This window comes from Poeciliopsis prolifica, unplaced genomic scaffold (genome assembly GCF_027474105.1).
Source record: "Poeciliopsis prolifica strain line A6 unplaced genomic scaffold, Auburn_PproV2 SCAFFOLD001, whole genome shotgun sequence".
NCBI classification, from domain to species: Eukaryota; Metazoa; Chordata; class Actinopteri; order Cyprinodontiformes; family Poeciliidae; genus Poeciliopsis; species Poeciliopsis prolifica.
Window position 1 is genome coordinate 9038196 of NW_026562376.1, and position 22706 is coordinate 9060901.

At 37.0% G+C, this 22706-nt stretch overlaps 1 protein-coding gene across 3 annotated transcripts in view; it reads right to left on the bottom strand.

The window, feature by feature from the left end:
• fkbp16 (FKBP prolyl isomerase 16) overlaps positions 1-22706 on the bottom strand; it is a 33174-nt gene that overhangs the window by 1294 nt on the left and 9174 nt on the right. For 2 of the 3 annotated variants that reach the window (XM_055024152.1, XM_055024069.1), the window contains 4 exons: positions 3513-3730; positions 2057-2238; positions 1772-1849; positions 205-342 (listed from right to left, as the gene is read on the bottom strand). In XM_055024152.1, the coding sequence (XP_054880127.1) occupies positions 205-342; positions 1772-1849; positions 2057-2238; positions 3513-3730 (616 nt within the window). The remainder of the gene's footprint in view (positions 1-204; positions 343-1771; positions 1850-2056; positions 2239-3512; positions 3731-22706) is intronic. The other variant, XM_055024214.1, reaches the window with a different exon arrangement.

Genomic DNA, 22706 nt, shown 5'->3' on the forward strand with positions numbered 1-22706 from the left:
TTATACATTTGAAATAAGTAATACAAAAAACTTATTTTTTTATGTCATTTAGCAAATGCAAAGAAATATTAGCAATCCTAACTAACCTAGAACATACGTTTATTTCTATTTCCACTAACTTCTTATTGCCTGTGTGAGAGGCATCAACAGTCTGTCATAGGGTGTCTTTAACTTGTGCGGTTTCTATTCTATTTAATGGCTTACTGAAGACTTTTTCTTAGAAGGAATGAGGAATGGGGTGATGTCATCTCCGAGCACCTTTGCTGGTTTGACTCTCCACTGTTGCATATCTTTGCCTCCTGATTGTCGTTTCACAAGTTTGGACAATTCTGCATGGATTGCCTAAATGTATAGGAGAAAATGTCTTTAAGAAAACTTTTAAATTATTCAGTGCATGAGTGATGTGCTCACAGCACTTCACTTTTTCCACATTTTATGTTACAACTTTATATGAGAATGTAATAAATGACTGGACCTGTGTTTATTAAACTGGAGCAAAATGTGAAATTCAAATAACCAAAAGCTTGGTTATTCTTACTTTTTATTCTTAACTAATATTAGTTTTTGAGAATATTAAGAGTTTTTAAGGACTTGTTGAACATAAGGAACAAGTAAAATATTTTCATTTTGCTTGCTTGCCATTTGTTTTTAATAGCAAACATGTTTGCTTTTAATTATATATATACCCTCCTTTAAAGCATATATTAGTGTGCTTTTAATATATATTATTTGGTAATTTGAATTTCACATTTGCTCCAGTCCAAAATCTAGAATCTAGTTTCCTCAAAGAATTACTTCACTCTTCTGCTTAAAGCTTTAAGTATCAAAGCAGCAGATATTTCTAACCCGTCTGGGCAAGTCCAGATATATTGGTGAAGGTAGCAGCTTGCCCTCTGTGTCGGGTCACTTTATTTCTGGCAGTGGGATTTTGTAAACAGATTATGGGAAGTACTCCTTACACACAGCCATTTCAAACTGGATTTTCAGACTATACAGAAAATAATTTGTGAAAAGCAATCTTTATCACTCTGTAAAAAGTATGTTCTACTGCTGAAATTAATGACACTAACCTTAGATTATCATGGAACCCCGGGCTTCATAATGATAGTAACTGACATGTCAGTAGAACAGATGAAATGGTTTTATTTGCCTGAGCCTCTGGAGAATCAAACAAATCACTGGGAGAAAATGTAACAAGCCTTATAAAGAATGGGGTTAGGATATTTTCAAGCTAATGTCCATCTAAACACAGAAAACTGCTGGACAACAACCCTAAATATCAGTGAGAGCTGCAATAGATAGATCAAAGCACATTCATCTGTTAAAATGGTCCAGTCAAAGTCCAGGGGATAATCTAAAGCTTTTCAACAAACCATGTTTCAAATGAGATTGATCAAAGATTTCAGGTTCCAGTTGTGTGCGGCTGATGAAATCATCCATGTAATTTACAGCTGGAACTGCATCACAAGGAGGATATACAAATAGTAAACTCAATTTTATTTGTCAAAAAAATGATTTTTTTTTTTTCCACAACACAATCGCTAATTTGTGTTGGACTATCCCATAAAATCCTAATGCAACAAAATCTGAAAATGAAATAAAAGTTGTCTGAAAAGTTGTGCAAGGCACTCCAGTGGACTAATAATATGTTTAAATTTCCGTTGACTGGAAACCAATGCCTCTTATCAAGCATTGTATGTGTGGACAGCGTATTGGCAGGTTAGGAAGGAACACAAAAAGAGGAAGGATCATCTCAGCCACATGATCTCACCTTGGTGGTTGGCTCCAGTTTCAAGGCCTGTTTTAGCACCTCCATGGCCTCTTTGTATTCGCCCTTATCTGACAGCAGCTGAAAGAGATTAGAAGACCAGCAGCGTGAACACTTGTAGAATACCCACAAATTAAAGTAACTGTGTGTCACTATCATTTTCCCTCAAAATAATATAAACACAAGATGAAACAGATTTCTCCTCCTTCAAAGAGCGCCATGTGTGGTCATTATTAGAGATTGGGTGAGATGTTTTATTACGTCTCTCAGTGATAACGTGACCCTCACCTTTCCGGTCCTGAAAAGCGCCTTGACGTTGTTGGGCTGGAGGGTCAGGACGTCCCGGCTGGTGTGCAGTGCCTCGTCAAACTGCTCCAGTCTGAGCTGAGCGGTGGCCATGTTGTTCAGACACTTCACCCGATATTCCCGCACCTCTTCCTCCTCCTCCTTCATGCCAACATCATTACCATCTGCACAGACACAGGCATGTAGCTCACTGCATGCCCCCATGCACTTGATACTGGATTGATTAAACTTTATTATAAACCAAAAAAGAAAAAAAAAATTAATGGGGGAGAAAAAAGTAGTTGCATAAATCATATAGGGAGGGATGATTCTTTTTCTTTTAATCCTTATTTTAAAAAAGCAAATTTTAAGAAAAAATTCCCAGTGGTTCATGCTCTGCTTTTTAATTCAGCTGTTTATATTATTCCTTCCCCTGCGTGGTCTCTGTACCAGACCCAAAAGTCCAACTGAAAGAGGAATTGACCAAAACAACGAGGACTTGTTCACACATATGACATTTTACTCTGGACTCTTGACTTGTTGAATCACAAATTCAAACAGTTTCTGTGTATCACGTTTAACCTTATTGCTGATTTTAGCCATTTGTCTTTAATGTGTTGATTTTTTTGTTTTTTTCTGGAATATCTAGTTTTGACTTTATGCTGATAGGAGTAAAACAGTTGATACTACTTCCACCAGTTGTTTGTGTCCTGACACTAAAATAAAGGTGATTTAGATTTTCTTTCATGAAAATGTTTGTCCCTCAAGGTGGAAAAGAAAGATAAAGACAAATCTGGTACTTTTTTCACTTAGTAAATAATAGCTAGATTTTTAAAAAAAAACTGTTCTATGGGTCATTTTAGCAGAGCGTTTCTAATGTTACCTGTTTCTTCCTGTGAATACTTTAATCCTTGTATGAATACTTCTGTTCTGGTTGGTTTTAGCTTTTGAACACTTAAAGTTGGATTCAAATAATTTAAAATTCTGATAGACCTGTAAATATGAGAACATTTGCATTTCTCCAGTTTAGTTCTTCATCTCCTCTTTGACTGATTACAATATCTGTATGATCTGAGGAAACTCCTTTCTTCGGTGTTGCATCGGATTCACTCAGCATTCAGCTCTTATTGATTCATTATGAGGCAGCTCATGTTTTTACTTCATCGTCTTGTTCAGCTGCATTTACCCCTCAGGCTTTCTTTGCCTCTTCGATAATTAGCGTGATTAAGGAGGTTGAAATGGTGGGAAAGTTGATTGGCTTTGATCATGCAAAAAAATTAAGTGAAAGCATTTACGGCGGTGCTCAGCACAGATGGACGCAGCCATGCATAGAGAAGCTGCAATTAGTGTGATTGGTGGAGCACTCCTGTCAGATGACATTCTATACCTGCATTGTTTGTTCGCATGCCCTTGTTATAGCCAGCAGTATAGAAATACCCCATGATTAAATCAGTGCTACCTTGGCTGTGTGTGGTCAGCACCTCCAGAGCTACATAATAAGCTCTGGCAGCCAGGCTGTACTCCTCTCTCTGGAAGTGAAAGTTTCCTCTCTCTCTCTTCTGGTTGCCAATGCGGATGCGGTCAGCGATGGGTAGAGTTTCCGGGTCCGGTTTGTCTCTGATGTCCAGCAGCTGAAGTTGGTAGAGTAGTGGAGCCCATGCAGGAATATCAGGCTCTCTGCACAGAAATAAACAAGCAAAGTTAATACCAGGGCACATTTTCCTTTAATAAAGTTCCCTACATTTCTCAAATTCTCTTTTCTGTTTTTGTTCAGATATTTTCTGTAAATACAAAAAATATTTACATATATTTACATTTATTTCATTCACATATTCTTTGATTCCATTTAGAGTTTGACAGGGAAAAAAAGATTGACTTCCATGTCACTAATAAAATAGATACTGTCTCATCCTGTCTCATTCTATGTGTTGCCATTGGGAGTAACTTGGAGTTTACTTGATTGTCAACTCAACCCTGTGTAAACACTTCAAAAGAGTAATACTGTGTAGAAATATTAGACATAATGATTTATAAATTAAAATATCAAAAGTGATGTTCATATTTTGGTGCAAATATGGCAGAAAGTATTAAGAAAGTCTTGGCTTTGTACTTCTATAGAGTGAAATTTTTGCCCATGGTTCTTTGCAAGATAGCTTTAGCTCAGCCAGATTAGATGGAATGCTTCTGTGGAAATGTTTTGCCACAGATTTTAACTTTTCACCTTGATTTAGGTAAGTACTTTGACTGGAACATTATAATTAATGAAAATTATTGAATTTTAACAATTGTACTGTCGCTCTGGTTGGGATCCTAAACAACTCTCCACCGGTCTTAAGTCATTTTTGGTATCTTAACACATTTTTTTTTTTTTTTTTTTTACCAGGATCCTTCTGTATTTCTTTCATCCATCTTCCAAACTACTTTGACCAGCTTCTCTGCCCCTAACAGCATAATGTTTCCACCACCATGTTCCTCAGAATAGATATGAAGGTGATATGCGATATCACATGCTTTTTTATTGTTGACTATTGCCTTTTTATTAATATTGATGTTACACAACTAGGTTGTTTAATGTGACATTATAAAGCTTGGCTATGAGTTCAGACTAAACCAACAAACAAACATCATCATGGTGCTGAAGGAGCATTAGTGTTAAGATGAATCTGTACAGAATACCTCTGTACAGATTCAGTTGAATTGAATCCAGCCGCCTACACACTTCAACAATAAGACCATCAAAGATGTCTCATTTAAGTGGGCAAGTATTTGAAACTCGTATGAACCCGGTGGCTTCAGCGAACTCAAGAGCCACTCTGAAAGAAAGTTAATTTGGTTTTTAATTATGTGTCTCCTGTGCACTCATCGTTCACAATGGTGCAGAATCAGTTCCACTGTGGAGGTTCTGATTCTAGATGTGAGACAGAGGGAGGTAATAAGACAGAAAGATCATGGGTTGGCAGTAGAATTCAGTAACTCATATTACAAAAATACAATTAAAAGGTCACTTTTAACAACTAAATGTTAAAAAAAAGATCCCCTGGGCTCAGTTAAAACAGAAAACTTCTAACACTAAGTCACAATGAAGTTTAACTTTCTGCTTGACTTGACACTTGCATTTCCATGATAATGATTACTCTGAGAGTCATGTCAAGTCATGAATTATTCAAACTGGTTGTGCCACTGACACAGTTAATGTTACTCCAACACAACTGGTTGTGTACACAGACAGTATGCTGCTGTGTCAGCTGTTGGGATCAGGTTACCCTTTCACCTGTTCCCCTCTGGAGGTCTTGCCCTGTATCACACACAGAACACACAGGGGTGTGAAGTTAGCAGCCGAGCTCAGGCTTCAGGAATCCGAGCACAATCGCCACTGTCACCACTATTTTGATGGTGTCAAAGTATTATGAAACGACTGTCGACCAACTTATGAACGCAGTGTAACTGCCTCCACTTTGAGCCACTCTTATCAGAAAACACTGGATAACATTCAAGGCTATATCTTATGTAACATTGTGCAGCAAATAAACAATAATACTTGCAGTGTAGTTCATGCTGTGGAAATTTGATGAATGGTTTTAGATCAAATTTGCTTCTCTGGTCACCAACAAAAGTGATTATTTTTCTGGAAGAGAATGAAATCAAAATCACTGAACTAAACTGAATTGCTGCAATTTATTTGATCTTGTTCCAGTTAGAACTTTGGCGTAAATAAAATAAATGAAACCTTCCCTTCCTCAAAGTACCCCTTGTGATTCATACTATTCTATCCCTCTTCATGATGCGTTTTGTTCTTTTACGTTTCTAGTAAACATTTGCATGCCAGTACCCTAAGTATTGGCTCTGAACCAGTTTTATATATTTTAAGCCGAGCAGAAAACCAACAATGCAAAAACAAACAAACAAAAAATTACATTTTGGCTATCTCATTTTCAACAAAAGCTAATTTTACATGAGGCCTGCCTCCTTTAGTCGTCATGTCAGCAGCTTGATTGGCTTTCATTAACTCGTTTCTTTCTCTTTTGCTGCTTGGGGTGTTTTTAGCACCAGATTGTTGTACATTTCTGTGAAAGTGTGAAAACACCAGCCAGCTACTGAGTATGTGAAACTAAAACAACATATATTTGTTCAAATTACTATGTTTCTTTCTATGTATGGATATCTGCGCCAGGCACAAACTCTCATGTCAGCTTTGGGGCATGTGCATTATGTGTACAGACTGTAATGGATTTTATTTCTGGTCCAATGCTGGCAGATTAGTGCAGCCAAAAAGCTAGTGCATCATGTGTTTTAGTTGAGTTTTACATTGCAGCTGCACAGCAAACACCCTTATGTGCACCTAATAGAACAAATAGTGAACTGTTCTCTCCCATTAGGATAAGAGGTGTCTATAATTTACAGAAATTGCATGTGACAAGCTGCAACTCCAGTCTTAATTATTCACAAATGCCCTGTGTGTGTTTATAGCCATTCACAAGCCTTCAGGCAATATCTCTGTTGTGCACATGCAACAAAGCACACACAAAGCTGACAGTCTGGCATTGTCTATTACTCCTTCCCACAAGTTTGAGAATATGCGTTGGTTTAAGAACTAAGATATTGTTGATGTAAAACAATCTGTGAACGACTTTATTGGTGAACTTTGTTGTATTTCTCTAATCTGCTGCCATGTTGTGCAATTTGCAGCAGGCTGATACTCTCAGATAGTCTGGAAAGGGGGCAAAGCTTGAATACTCTGTTTGCATTTGGCAAATATACCTTTAATAGGATAACTGTATTCAGTTATAGCTCTTACTTGATAACTTTGAGCTTGCGATTTTCTGCTTATGGCTCAAAAGCTTGAATTATTAAAGGGTCCAAAATAAAAACATAATTAAATCTAACTCGTGCTAAAAGGTTAGACCATTTATTCAAGGTTTCTGTCAGTCTTCTCTTGGGGCATCTTTGACTTTTCATACCATGGAGGACTTTGGGATATTGAGCATCTCAGTTGGTCTTGTGCCTACTCTGTGAATATATTCACTGCCTACTACTTGATGGCTAGATTGCAGTTTTTTTTCTCTATTTTCTTCCATATAAGATCATAGATGACCATAGTGAATTCATACAATTCAATTGGAAGCCGGAAGCTTAGAAAAAGCTGTTCAATTGCTTCCACTAAGTAAAGATACATAAAACACTTGATTGTGCTTAAAGGAGATTTCAGGAATGCAATTATCACAAAGAGGTCAGGCTTTCCCAGCAACACAGAGTGACCAATTTCTAACTAATGTTTGTAAAAGCAATTGCCAAACCAAAGTGTTGGATTATGTACAACTTCGGCCAATTGAAGTAATGTGAACACCTATATTTAATAATATTTAGGAGTGATCCAATATTTTTAATATGGACTCACTGTTCAATTGCTTATTAATCTAAAATTACCTTTGTTAATTATGCAGCAGCAACTCAAGGTATTTAAGCATCTAAATATGGTAAAGAAGTGGAGAATGAATAGGCAGAGTGGTGTAATATGGCAGACAACAAAAGGTTCAAATAGTCAGTCCATACAACAAAACTATGTGCAGTACAATCTCTAAATATCAAACTTTGCAACAAATGGGCTACAGCAGCAGAACACCACACAAGGTGACACTCCTATACACTAAAAATAAAAGCTATAATTCAAGTAGGCCTATCAAGATTTGACCACAGTTTGGAAAAACTTCCAAATGGCAGAGTCAAAATTTTATGACAGCACAGATCCAGTTCAGGAAGCCGGTTATGTAATGGTGCTCAGGATATCTGCTCGGCTCAACTTGGCCCTTCACTAACAACTGATTATTGCTGAAACACCGAAGCCAAACTCAGCATCATCTCCTTCCATTTAAGATCACAGATCAACATTGTGAATTCATCCAGTTTCCTGAAGGATAATGCACTGCCTCAAAGCTCAAATACTCTCAAGCTGATTTTTTTAACCATAACAGTGTTTTAACTGTACTCCAATGGCCTCTACAGTCTTCACAGCTCAACCTGACTGATCTTTAAGATGTGGTGTAGCAGGAGATTGGCATCATAAATACGCAGGTGTTAAGAAAGCAATTGCATGTTGCTATCCTGTCAGGATTGATCCCTACAATCTCTAGAACATTTGTGACACCTCATTGAATATGTTATTAAGAATTACTGCAGTTTAAGGCGAATAGGGTTCAAACTCAGACGAACAATGCATATTTAATAAATCAACTCGTTTAAGTGACTTAGTTAAAATAGGTAATTCTTTCATATTCTGTATCATAGCTTTACACCATACAACATTTTAATCTATATACTGTATGTGTTTGTGAAACTAAAACTGGCTTTTGTAGATTCGGATAATGTTTAATTTTGTAAACAGCTCCAGTGAAACCCCTCACTTATCATGTCATTAACTATTGATCAGTATCCAACAGTCAAATTATCTACTTCGTTGCTTCTGACTCACACAGACTGAGAGGCACATTATTTGAAGGGTGATGACTCATTGATATTGCTGCTTAAGTGCAAGCAACACTAACTACTGTGAATGTGCCACATTGATGCACTGAATACTGAATGACAAATTATCCTGTGGATAAAGTGTCACAGAGACTCACAAAGACACTGGTGGGCAGGATGTAGTCTGGCACTGTGAGATTTGACAAGTGTAAAGCTTTTAAGATCAGCAGTTAGTAAGAAAAAATAAAAAAAAAACAAGGCATAATGCAGAGCATTCGATCACAATCTTTACCCGAGGCACTAATGAATTTTGAGACTAACTTGTGGATACTGAACAAACTTAACTTGATCAATGAGGAGTTAGAAATGTATCCTATTTACAGATCTTTGAGGTTTTTGGTGTCACAGAGGCCAACACAGATTAGCACAACACCAGTGAGCTGCTGAGCTGAGCTCAGACAGAGAGCCTCCAGGGTCCTATTAGTGCAAACACAAAGCAGAAGGTGGTGAGGGTAAGGAGAGCCTTTTGCAAACGTGAACAGGGAACTGCAAACTTTGGATGATTCATAAAGTGAGCAGCAATGGCTTCAAACTACCTTCCAGGTTTTGAACAAACTGATTGCACAAAAAGGAAATGTTAACACCTTGTTCTTGCACTTTTTGAAAATGAATATTTGGGCTTTATTAATGAAGATATTCTGTGTTTATACAATGAGTATGAGGAGCACCTCCTGAATTACAACCACAAACTTTTGTGCATTTTAATAGAATTTAATAGGAAAACCTAAAACAAAATAGGACATCACTGTGAAACAAAAAAAAAAAAACATGTGTTCCCTCTTATTTGTTACCTTTTAAAAGAAAAACAGTGGTACCGATTACCTTCAGAAGTTGCCTAATTAGTAAATAGAGTGATTTAAGTCCAGCCATTCTGTGAAGGTCTCCAAGGTTTGTTATCTAACATTAGTAAAATAAGAAAACAGCATCATGACAATAAAGAGGAACATCACACAGGTGAGGGAGAAAGTAAGTGAGAGGGCTAAAGCTCACTGAGGAAAGAAATGAAAAATATTGCAAGGTTTCAACATTTCATGGAGCGCTGGAGAACATTAATTGGAGAAAAGCAACAATGAGACACGTCTCTACTGTGGAAGAGCTTCAGAGATGTAAAGATGGAGAATGTGTTAACAGGACAACTTTGAGTAGTTCAATTCACAAATCTTCCTTATATGGCTAACTATCCTGATAAAGGAATTGCTGAAATAAAGCAATAAGAAGCATAACCTAAAGTTTATCAAAAGTTATAGGGGAAACATTTTTTTTACTAAATCACACTTTTAAACAAATTTTGTTTATGCTGAGTGATATTTCTACAGCTGCTTGTTTTGTTTGTTTGTTTTTTTTCACACTGACTGACTAAAATGGGAACATTGGTGCTGCAAAAGTTTGTTCTACTTCATATTGACAGCTGATGTAAACTTTGTATTAAACATGAAAGGTTGTGGTTTAACGTAAACCAGGAGACACTGACTTAAAGATATGGGACATTTGCTGTGGTTGCAGCTTTGATAACACTGACAGACATGCTTGGGTACCAGACATGATCTGTCAACAAACTTCTTCTGTGTGTTATTCTCTGTAGGTCATCATGGGGAAGCAGGATTTCTGGTTACTTTAGGCAGAACACTATGCTGTCTATAAGCTTGAGGTATATTACTATATTACTCTGGAAACTTAAAGAAAGCTATTCACTTCACTTAAAGCTAATAATTAATAAAAAATGAAGGTCTCTGTGTATGTATCAACAAGTTCTTTGAAATCTAAATTTCTAAGGAAAATAGGATTTGAGGAATATTTACAATTGAAACAGACTCGAAGCTTCTGCTTGTTCTTACTTGGATCAGATATTTTGGTAATCTGCACGGCAGCATGGTGAAAATTGTTTGTTTTTTATACTATCTAATATAATAAATTAAATGTGATAAAGTGTATTTTTCAAAAATTAAAAATCAGTTTAATTAGGCCCCAACCAGGCCTGATGACCAGACCAGATATAGAAGTGACTTACAACGTGTCTGATAAAATGAAATAGACTGAAGGATCTCAAACAGCAACACGTTATTTCCTGACGTTAGAAAGTTCAGAACAGATGAGAAGCAAAGTCACTGAGATTTTTGAGTCTATATAAGATTATAGCAGAATTTCGAAGTCTTCCAAAGAATCTCGGATTTAAAACACGAGATCTATAACATGCAAGTATGACAAAAAAGGAGAGGAGCACAGCACGATGACTATCTTGATAGATTAGCTTCAGTAATTCAACATTTTTGAGAACTTTTTAAATTAACATGATTTGTAGAGTTTGTAGAGTAGTAGTTTTGTAGAGTAGAAATTTTCCATTCATGACTTATAGAGATCAATACTATTTCAAAGGGGGGATAGAAAGTATTTTACAGACACATATTGTGATTTCACAGTACAGACAAATGACTATGTTAACTTCAGTTGCTATGAAAAGGCTTTGTGAATAAAAAAATAATTACATTCTTGAAATTAGCCTTTGTCTCTTTAAGAAGTTTCTACCCTTTCTCACACTTCCCTTTCAACAGATCATCACAACAATGCTTCTCAATGATGCTGTTGTTTACAGTCATTGTCAGGAGCTTTGGACTGAGGAGAAGTTAATATGATGAGTTCAGCAGATATGCAGTTTCACCAGGTGTTTGCTAATTGCTGTTGCCACTAGTCTAGGGGAGAAGTGTGGGGGAGGCGCATGGCAGAAATAGGTTTCTGTGTAATGAATTGATTTCAAAAGAATTATTTAGAATGCCAAAGATGGAATTTGGGAAAAAAAAAAACAAACATTTGCTTCTTCACATGGAAGGATTATTCCCCACTGAATTCATATACACATTTCAGTCAGAAATGTTTCTGTAGTGATCAGACTAGAAAAGAAATATTCCAAGTGATTTTATGTTCATAAGAGAGGACGTCCTTATGTCATAAGAAGGATATGAATTCATCATTGCTGACTTACACTGGTGCGTTGTGGCTGAGCCTGCTTCTTCATGAAAGTGACTCAACCTGCTGTCTGTCATGCAGACCCCTCGCTGCTGTGAACAAAAGGAAAAGCCTCCCTCTGAGAAAGAAAACAGCGGTCACTTTGACGTCACACACTCCATAAATGATGGGAAGGCCAGCCAGCCATGTGCCTCATACCGGTCTCTATGGTTACAACTTCAGATAGCACACTAATATGGTGTAATAAATATAGCCTGGGGCTTGTATGATAATACAAGATCCAAGAGGATTTATGAGGTTGTTTTTTTTCATAAGCGTGAAGCAGGTCTGCTGTTGCTGCTGTTTTTCAGCCATGTGTTTGTTTTGACTCTTGGATGCAAGCGCGGCATCCACTCACCACCATGCAAAGAGGCTTAACTATAATCCTGACGTTGCTGAGACGTCACAGATGTTTTTCCTCTCTTATTTCTGGTTGTAATTTGGAGCAAATCAGCCCACTATTGTAGTCACAGATCAAAAAACCAAACTATAGTGTGAGGACCATTTTTATCTGCTCCCTTGGCATCTGCTTCGCTCTCTGTCTTTTCGTTTCCTCCTCCAGCGGTGGGGCCAATGAAAGAGGACTTGGAGGGATCAAAGGTATCTACTGCCAACCTCCTGGCTGCTGAGCTCCATTAAAGACCTCATATAACTTGCAGCATATTTTCATGGGCCATTTCAAATGCATAGCAGTTCTGCTTCAGACAACATGCAGAAGATGTTTTTTTTTTTTCGGACCTTTTAATTTTGGTGATAATCTGAAGACTCATCAAGAATCAAAACTTCATTAAGCAAGGAATGTATATCCTTGCATGTGCAAAAGTTGATAGAATTGGGAAAGGTTTGGTTTGTTCAACCTTAACAAGAAAATCACACCAAAGAGTTGAATAAATGTAACTTTTTTCCTGCAGTGACAAGAACCGCTGACCATTGCCCTAATGACTACATATATACAAAGAAATGAATCAATTGCACTTAAAATATGAAATACATGTGTGCATGTATTTCATAAAGGTTTCTAAATCACATCTTATTTTGTAATTTTATACCAGACATCACATGAAATAAAGAGATTCTCTCTGAGGGTTATTTTGAAACAAAGACTATTTGGACGCAGTCACAGTACTTTTGAGTAAAAACATCATACAGGGGAGGAGCAGCAGAAACTCTTATCAGGACACGTTCCCTGGTGCTAAATACCCCAGAAACCTCAAGGCGACTTTCACCTTCTCCTCTAGAGAAGTTGTCTGGGTTTCTTTTCTGTAAACCAAAGCCTTTTGCAACACATCTGGACAATTTAAAGAAAACACTTCATGTATGAAAGTAGCTTAAAAAAAAAAAAGTGTAATCTTGGCTCGGGTGGGAGATCAGCAGAGGCTCAAGACATACTGACTCACAGCAGTTCATTACAGTGTTTTTCCAAGCCAAACGTTTGCACTCATCTTGACGGAAAAAGAACAGTTAATGCAAAATTTATTAAACATGACTCTGTTCCACTGAATAAAACACTCTGAGATGACTGGGATTTTCTTTAGCTTTACTGTATTTGATTTGCTTTGTGCATTGTGCAAAGGTCTGCAAAAAAAGGAAAAAAATACCTCTTCTAAGGTCAGTGATTCTTTCTTGTCATTGTTGCAAAACCTCTACATGCAATAGATTTACCATAAAACAGCTTCATAGCACAACAAATGTCATGTTTCCAAAAGTTGGATGTTAAATTGTTTTCCACCCTCCTTTTTCAGGCACAAAGTATCAGCCACAGAAGGTTTAATACAATATTCTTCAAGGAGATTTTTCATCCAACAATGTAGTTATTTTCTACAACCTATTTAAAGTATAATGAATACATCAAAAATTATAACTTTGATACATAACATGTGACAGTAAGAAAAAACAGGTAAACAGTTTTTTTTTCCTCTTGGGACTGCTGATCAGTAGATTTTCACTTTATTTAAGAGTTTTAAGAGGAATGAGCTAAAACAAAGGTGTCAAATACCTGTCCTCTCGCAGTGTCCTGCAACTGGTACAACACATCCGAATGAAGTGGCTCAATCGTCTTTTCAGTATGCAATCAGTTAAACGATGCTTGAAAACTGGAGTTTGAGACGTGAGACCTGAAATGAAGCCTTACATCTATAAGTTTCTATAGAGATAGAAAAAGAATATATGTTTACAAGTGGAAGCGAAACTATTTGACAATTCCCATAATGGATTTTTAAAATGATCCTTCCACGAGTATAAGCTACTCATGGAAAGACCCAAGAATATGATAATCTAACCAAACTTCGTTCATTCGGGTGGGGGGGGGTTTTCTCTCCTCCATTTCAGGTGAAAATGTTTTTAGCATTAAGGAAGGCATGATTAAATCCATATGAAGCTCATTAAGTTGTCAAACCAGTCACAAACTCACTTCATCTCCCTTTATTTTTATTGCTCATCAGATGTGTATTGTAGACATACCTACTTTAAATAACTAAATAAATGTCAACAGTTTAAAGGTCTTAAAAATCAACACCATTCTGTCGAATCACAAGTGAAGTTTCTGCCTTCTGCAATGATCTTTAATCTTTCAGGTCTGGACTTTTATGTGTGGCAGCGACTGCATAAATCATTCCTCAAAAAAGCTTGAGGCAGAGCTTGGTTTTAGAAACTCGAAAAAGCAGCCTAACACATCATTTAATAAATGTGCCTGTAATGTTATATCCTCATGATATGTAATCCATGGATTGACTTTAAACTCCCGATCAATAAACATGAACAAGTTGATGTATCTGAGGTGTGTAATGTATGATAAAGGTTAGAATCTCCCAAGGCTCTAGGGCCTGAGGTTTAGTTTCAGTGGATCCTCTGACAGGTTAAAGTTAAGTAATAACTGCTCAGCTTTTTCTTTGCTCAGATATTATGTCCACAGATTCTATAAACTGCAGCTCCAGCTGTTTTAGGTACCACTATTTGAACTTTAAAGGTCTCTAACTCTCAAGCAATAACTGGCTTACTGGCACCAGTAAGCCAGTTACTCTTAAGGTCTGCTTACTTCAATGGCAGTGTAAAGACAGTTTTACTTAAAAAGTGAATGACTTAAAAGTCTACAAAAGTAATTCTGTGTAAAAATGACGGAAATATATTTGACCATGTTGTAACAAGCATTCACGTTTGTTACAACAAGCTCCTTTTTCTTTATGAATGCCATTTTGGTTAGGGTTTAAATGTCATAAAGAGATAGCAATCACAAAATAATTTCCTTTCCAACCCTGAGCTGTCACATGAACAAGGGTGAAATCAGATAACTCCCACAGGGAAAATGTCATCGTCCCTGGGATATCATTTTGCAAATTAGAAGCAGAACATGCAGACCCTGGTTATCAGAGTCTCTGAAGGTTGATTGGATGAGAATATATTTTAAGGCACAACATGTTGCTTACCTACCATAGCTGACCTTCACACCTTAAACTGACACATTTTATAGTTGTTTCTTTCTGGCTGCCATGGATTAAAATCGACCTATCAGTGATTTGCATTTACCCGCAGCAGAGACCAATCAGATTTATCTTTGTTGAAAGATTAAGAGGAATTTTTTATGAGCTTTCTTGCACACTGCTCCTCCGAGCAAAATTAGAAGTTATAATCCTCAAAGGTCTTGACCTCAATGATATTTTGTAAAATACTCTCTCTGCTGTCTAGTTTTTATTATTATTATTATTATTTTTGAAATTGTCAACACAAAATTTTTTGGTGAGATTTTCTAAACATGCTTTCTAAAGTGTAGATTCCTAAGAAATTGGATGAATATGTACCTGTTTGAACTGAAGAAACAAAATAGATACAAACTGTTTAGTTCGCACATGGCTACTATGGGATTTTGTACCAGAACTCTGAACATTTGAGACATTTTGAGACATGCAAGGATTTTTTTTTAACCTTTAGCTTAGCGATCCTTCTCAGTTCATGTGCTACTATAACCTACTTTCTGAAGGACTCAAACAGCCTTCAGAAAGGCTGTTTCTGAAGGCTGTTTCTAACCATGGTTCCTCATACATGGTTGATCTAACCATGGAGTTCATTCTCATCATTAGTCAGGGGCATACAAAACTAAATGCCTGAGGTTGAAGAGGGATAACCTTATTGTTCTGGAGAGTGACTATCCAACAACTTTTAAATGCACCTCAAACACATCTGAATAAACTGAATGGCTTGTCAACAGCCTGGTTGTGTGGCTGCTGATGAGTGGATTTAGCCACTTGACTCAGATGTGTTGGAATGGGAAGAGAAATCTAAAAGCTGCAGAACAGCTTTCCAGGACTGGAACAGCCCTGGTTTATTGAGTGTTAGCACTCTGTCATCTAAAAAAACAAAAAAACAAAACCTAAGGTTGGCTCTTTAAGTGTTTCTTACCCAATAATGATTCAGCTTCCTTTTTGTGGCCAACCGTGCCTGAGAATCATTAGCAGCTACCTCCTGGCTTATTAGACACGTTGTCACACAGGAGCAGCTTGCGTCTGAGGGCTCCTTAATCTCTCTTCTAGAGCAGAGATGTGGACCATGAGTAATAAACACGAGTGAAGCAACATTTTTTTCTCCAGAAAGAAGGGCTTGGTCTAACTTCAACCCAATTTATTGGAAAAGGCAAAGGTCAGCCTTAGAAAGTTTGGAAAACAAATATATTCAGCAGTTTATATTGCTCGGTTTGAACACCAAAACAATTTTGGAGGGGTTAAAATAAAATCTTTGTTTTTGTCCTCTGGTTCAGTTCTATTTATTCAGTTCAGTTCAACCTATTTATCCAACAACTGAGAGAGTCTCATTTACAAAGACTTCTGCTAATGAGCCTGTGGTAATCTTCAAGGCTTAAACACTGCACGCCTGATTTTGAGCTCGCAGGGAGGACGTCAGCGGGAATCTGCCAGTCATTAACTCTGAGAGGAATATTTAGAGCGTCTGTGCATGTGTGTGAGCATGAGTTTGCATGCGGTGCGTTGCTGCAGACGTCTGATGACGAAGCGCTGACGTCTCAGTGGGATGAGTCATGTTCCACTCACATTCACAGATACACAACAACATAGCGAGGTGTCACTTGTCACTCTGCAGAGACCTCTTTCCTCTGGCCTCTTAGGCTCCGGTCATCTCATATCCCCCCACAGCAGGAGAAACACACTGTGCTGCACATTACCAGCACATAAGGTTATTTGTTTAGAGGCACTGCTGTCTCAGCCAGTGAGACCATGATGCATTCAACTTCTTAACCTGACGACGCAGACCTGTATCAGATTCTGTGTGTATGCGTGCGTGTGTGAGTGTAAGCATCGCGTCACTGTCAGAAACAGCTTGCCCCTCCACCTTGCCATCTGCTTCCATTCTGCTGTAGTTACAGATGAGGAAAATGAATAAAAAGGGCTCATTAGTTGCCCAGCAACTTAATCAGTTATTGCAAGACAGTCTGCTGCAGCTTCTGTTGCTGCAGCTTCTGAGGTGTGTTTTGCTTTCAGTTGGTGTGAGAAAGTATTTGGGAAAGTGTGAAATAATTATAAGATATAAAGTTTAGGAGCGAACAAATAAGAAATAGGACCAAGCGGGCTTGTGGTCAAAGCTCCAAGAAAAAGAGTCTGTGTTTGAGCAATGGCAAGACAACTACTGAATGCAGCAAGACTATAAATCATTGCTTTATTAAGTTAAACCAAGCAAAGCTACAAACAGCACTAGCTTGAAGCAGTCCTGTGTTGGGCATGCTGCCTAACCACATCTGAGGGTCAAAGTGTTTATAGCGTTCTGAACAGCCACTCTTCTAAGTAGCTGGTCGCTAGAGAGAGAAGACACAGTTATATTTTTTCAGGCTGGAATAATGAGATGGTAGCTAATCAAAGACATTCAGTTTAGACTTTACTGTTATAACAAAAAGGAACAAAGGCAGTGGCCTAAATCTCTAGAATATACAAATGTCACAACAATGCGGACTCCTTATTGTGATTGTTTTTCATGTTTTTATTTTAACCACCAGTGTTCAATTAAACATGTAATCACCCACTCACTGGTACACTGCAAAGAATCCAGAGCACTGATTATTTGCTACAAAATGCAAGCAAGCTGTAACTGCATAGTACGGCACTTTACAACAAAAGATAAGGAGAGGTCAGAGGCATTTTTGCAAAACACAATAAGTTAAGTGAGAAATATATTCAACACTGTGAAACAACCTTTTTCAAGAAGGTGGTGTTAAGAGTTGGACAACATGGGACCAGTTAGCAGACCACTGTCTGAAAATCTTAGAGGTTGGAAAGATAACAGTTCAACAGGTTTCAGATTTCTTAATCAGTAAGGGGATTTGTTTAGGCCTGTGGAGAGTGGTAATTTTGAAGCATTGAACAACATAAATATTACAGGAGGAAATTAAGCCTTAAATACATAAAAACCTTAATTATTTAAATATTTTCCTGTAGATTAACATGTGACACAAGCTATTGCTCATGTACCGAGAACAAAAAGTTGGCTAGCTACTAACTCTGGTCCTCATTAACTTGACATTTTTTTAAATCCCTCTTTTATATTACACAAAAACTACATTATTCCAATGACACTCTCTACTTTTTGCAGTAATTTTGATTAAATTCTATTCAGTAGTTTTGAGAACATTTTATTATAAAACAGTGTCTCAACTCACCCCAAAGTAGAAAAATCACATCATCTACGGATTTGACAAAGAGCTTGTTAAAGAAATCTTCCAATTTCACATTTTGTTCACTTTTTACTGGTACACAAAACCCAACTTTTTTTTCCTCTTTGGAAGGACTGAGGAGTAGTTTACAACGTCTTTCAATATCAAAGTTTTTGTGTTGTGATTTAGGTTTCCATTCAACAAATTTTAAAAAGAAGACACTCTGTTCTTATTTTTTTTTAGGGTCTTTTTCTGTTAATTGTTGGGTTAAGTTTTTGCTGTTATATACCCTTCGTCTTACTCCACCAACTTAACTGTTGTGGTTATGAGTAGTATAGACCGCAGCCACAACGTAATTATAAATAACAACTGGTATGGATAAGAAAATTGCTGGTCAATCTGTCCTTGTATGATTATCATCTGCCACTTTCTTATGCCATTATCTGGAAAACAAACCGTTGTAACACGTTGCTTATTTCACAAAGCACCACCCCACAACATGACCACATTTAAGGGGACATATTCTGCTTAAGCACCAGCTTGTGAGATTCTGTCATGAGAGGTAAGCATTAGACAGCAGATAAAGCTGTATGAATAACATACTTGCACTTTTCCACCTTTTATTTTTGTGATAAGGTTCTCTGTAATCACAACAACTGCTTACAATGGCATCAACTGAGGAAGGATGACAAGCAACAAAGCAACATACAAAAATCATATTTGTTCTATCATGTTAACCAATCACTCACAGATTTAGTCAATATCTCTTGTACTTCTGATGCAAGTTTTACAGAAAAGAGAGCCATATATGACAACTGTAAATAGGTAACAATATTGGCAACATTTTTCATTAAAATCTAAAATAATATGAATAAATTATAGATAGTATTTTCCCCTACAGAAATGCATTTCTTCAGCTATAATTATTTCCTTTCTCATAATGTTTTGAAATGGTTTGCAACAAACTTGTTGTGAGTCATGCAAGGACTGAGGTGTCTTTGGTGCAAAGTTAACCTGCTGCCTTGATTCTTCCGGGCATTAAAAGGAGTAAGTTTCAGAGCAGAGCTGCAATCAGAGTCATTGTTCACTTCCTGGTTCTGTCGACCTACAGCACACTTTGTTTTCAAATAGTATGTAAAAAGATTATCTTTGAAGATGTATTACCAAAGCATTGTCCAAATGGTCATGTGACTAATTCTACTAAACTATGAGTAGAATTAGAAAATAAATTTCAGACAATATCAAAAGTCCTCAAAGAATGGTCAATAGTGGACTCAATTCTTTGTTCTGCTTAAATAATAGTGTGCCTCCAATGAGCTGCAGCTTATTGAGCAATGAGTTCAAATCAGCAAAAAGTCTTAGATGACATGGCTTTGTCTTTATCTCTGACAAATTTCTCAGCTTCGAACGCCTGTGGGTGTGAAGCTTCTTCCAGCCAGCTTGTTTTATTTTATTTTTATGTCACTGATGAGAGACATGCATCATAATTCTTTACAAGCAGAAGCTAAACATAGTAATTTAAACAGTGACTGAATATTATAATTATGAAATAATTCTGGGTCACTGAAGTGCATCACAACATACTCCTACTACTCCTGCCTCTGATCACATCTTTTCTAGAGAAGGTGAAGTCAATGCTCCACAAAGCATATTATTTATTAGCTCCCTTCATATTAAGATCTTGTGACAATACTGTCAGCTCCAATTATTGAAGGAACTTTAAAAGCAACCTATAAATGTTTTCGTCCATGATTATTTTGTAAACAGTGCACTGCTGTATGATGTCATGGTTCTTAAATCGATCACACAGAAGTCTGATTGTGGCCACATTTAATATGAACAACCCAAAAAAAAAGAAAAAAAAAAGAGAACAAATTTTGGAAAAAAAAAATATATATATATATATAGGTGGGGGAGAGGTGCGTGTGTGGGTGTGTGTGTGTGTGTGTGTGTGAAAACAGCATTAGGACCTGTTTTTGTTTTTGGGTTTGTCATTGTTTTATGTATTAATGGTTCAGCACTTCACACATAACAATGTGATTTTTCTACAGTGTTTTTCAAAGCTGCCTTGTGTTCATCTTTTCCTCTCACTCTTTTTTTTTATTTCTTGCTTCTTGGCAAGAGAATGAATCATGAGCAACATGCCTGAGCACAACTGAAAAGAATGAGTTTTAAACATTCTAATATGATTACTTTAAATACAAAATGGTTTGTTCACAGAAAATACAAAGATAAAAGGAAGTGATGACACAGCTACTTATGTGTATTACATACTTCACAAAAGGGAGTTAACATTGATTTGAGAGAAATATATTTACAAAATAGTCGATCAAACAAGATACTGACAATGCTTCGTCCTTTTGTTTCACAGTTATACTATCCTGCAGAAGCTCAATAAAAGCATATTTTGCTAGAGGACATTTACTTTCCTATTAAATTTACTTCAGAAAGCAGAAGTAGCTTTAACTATGAGCAGTGCTATACTACAGACAATACTGTTGATGTGAGAGATAAGCCTCCTGCTGGTCGAGGGGAAAGGTAAACATCCAGGGAGATTAGATGACAGACGTGCAGTTCAAACAGTGATTCAAGTTGTAAAAAAAAAGAAACAAAAAAAAGTCCAGCCATGGCGTCGAAGAAGTGGCCATCTAGATTTCAAAAGTTATTCGACCTATTTGCATCATCCAGAATTTAATTATTGTTTGATTTTAGTTCAACTTTAACCTGTTCAAAGTACACGGCAGTGCAGCAGCACTGTTGCAAACTGAAGAGAGTGTGCTCATTGGGAGCTGAGCCCGATGTTATCTGTAGCACTGCAGCTGTCAGTGCTTGCTGGCCTGCTCCTGAAGTATGAGATCTGGGTGTGGTTTCTCGTCAACTTGTTGTGACCGTGCCGGGAAAGAGAAACACAGCCAAAAAAGCTACAGTCAAACTAGTTTAGATCACGTGACTTCACAGTCAAGAGTTCAGCTGTTGATTTTATAGCAAAAAATAAACAATAAATTAAAAAAAAAAACACAAAAAACATCCGCTCTATAAACAAGTTTAGGCTACCCTAAACATCAGAGTGCTTGCTAGAGTTTTCTTGCAGAGAGGAAGCATCAAAAGAGACAAATGGTTCAATTTTCATATGGTGCTTTTCACAGGAGAGCGTCACAAAGGTCACATTATTCATTTTAGCCAGGTGGCTCTGCAGAGTGAGTCACAGAGTGATCAGAGGACATCCTCCTTCTTGACGAGGACAGCATGCTTACGCACATGGACCCAGGGGAGGAGAGACTGCACATAAAAACTAATAAAATTGACAGAGGCCAGTGCAACTGTCTGGCGAGTGAGTCATTCCACCTGTGTAATTGTAAGTGCCTATTGTAATGAAAAGCAGAAGTGCTAGTGTTTCACTGTGTCATGTTACACGGGATGATAAGAAGGGAGATTAGTTTGCAAGAAGGAGGAAGAGTGAACCTTTATTACACCTAGCATAAAGCTAATCAGGGTGCACTTATCCATTTTTTCAGGGAAAAAAAACATGATCATAATTCCCCTCAATGTCATGGTGAATTACAAACACATAGCCCATAATGATGAGACACATCAGTTGAAACCAAGCAGATCTGGCAATCAGAAGTTGAGATACACTAAGAAACCACCTGGAGTCTTTATTAGCCCTGGACCTGTGAGCAGGTGGTCCCAAACAGAAAAACTCTGAGTTATTTTATTTTCATGCCACCCAAAGAAGCTAGATTAGATGTTGAGTTTAGTTTTTAGTTAAGGGCAAGTCGAGCTAAAATTATCAGATTCCAATCTCCATGTATCTCTAGTTTTGATTTCACAATGTCCTGTTTCTGCAAATGTGTCTCATTATAACTGGCTAAGTGTACGTCATGAGGTAGTCAAATGTAGAACCTTTTACTTTTATTTTATAACAAAAACTAGGAAGTAGAGGGTGGGTGACTGGGAGTAAGGGAAACTTGATCTGATTATTTTGAACTTTTAACTTCTGTTTATCATGAAACATGTTGGATTTATAAGGTATCTGATTGTTTTGGCAGAAAACTGGAATAGTTACAAGCAGGACAAAGCTTTACAAAAATCAGAAGATTTGAAAACAGCCTCAAAATTGTTGTACTGCTATTAAAAACAAATTTGATACCTAAACCAATAGATTATGATAACCTATTCAAGTTTAAGTTAACCAAACATCTGTGAGTTTTCTACATTTTGAATCCAGAGCTCTGGAAAGTAACACAGAAGCTTTTGTGCATGATGAGGTGGCTTCTGTCATTTGTAATAGTGATCTTGACTATAAACTTTGCAAGGGTCTGGATTGTTGGTTGGAATCTAAACCATTTTAATTCTAAGCCTTTCTCCAATTTAGGCTGAAAATTGCAACAGTACTATCTGTATCTAAGGTAGGTGTTTCTCTACCTTAGATACAGAGGAACTGTTTGGAAAATGTTTAAAACTTTCTTTGTAAACATGTTTTGTTAA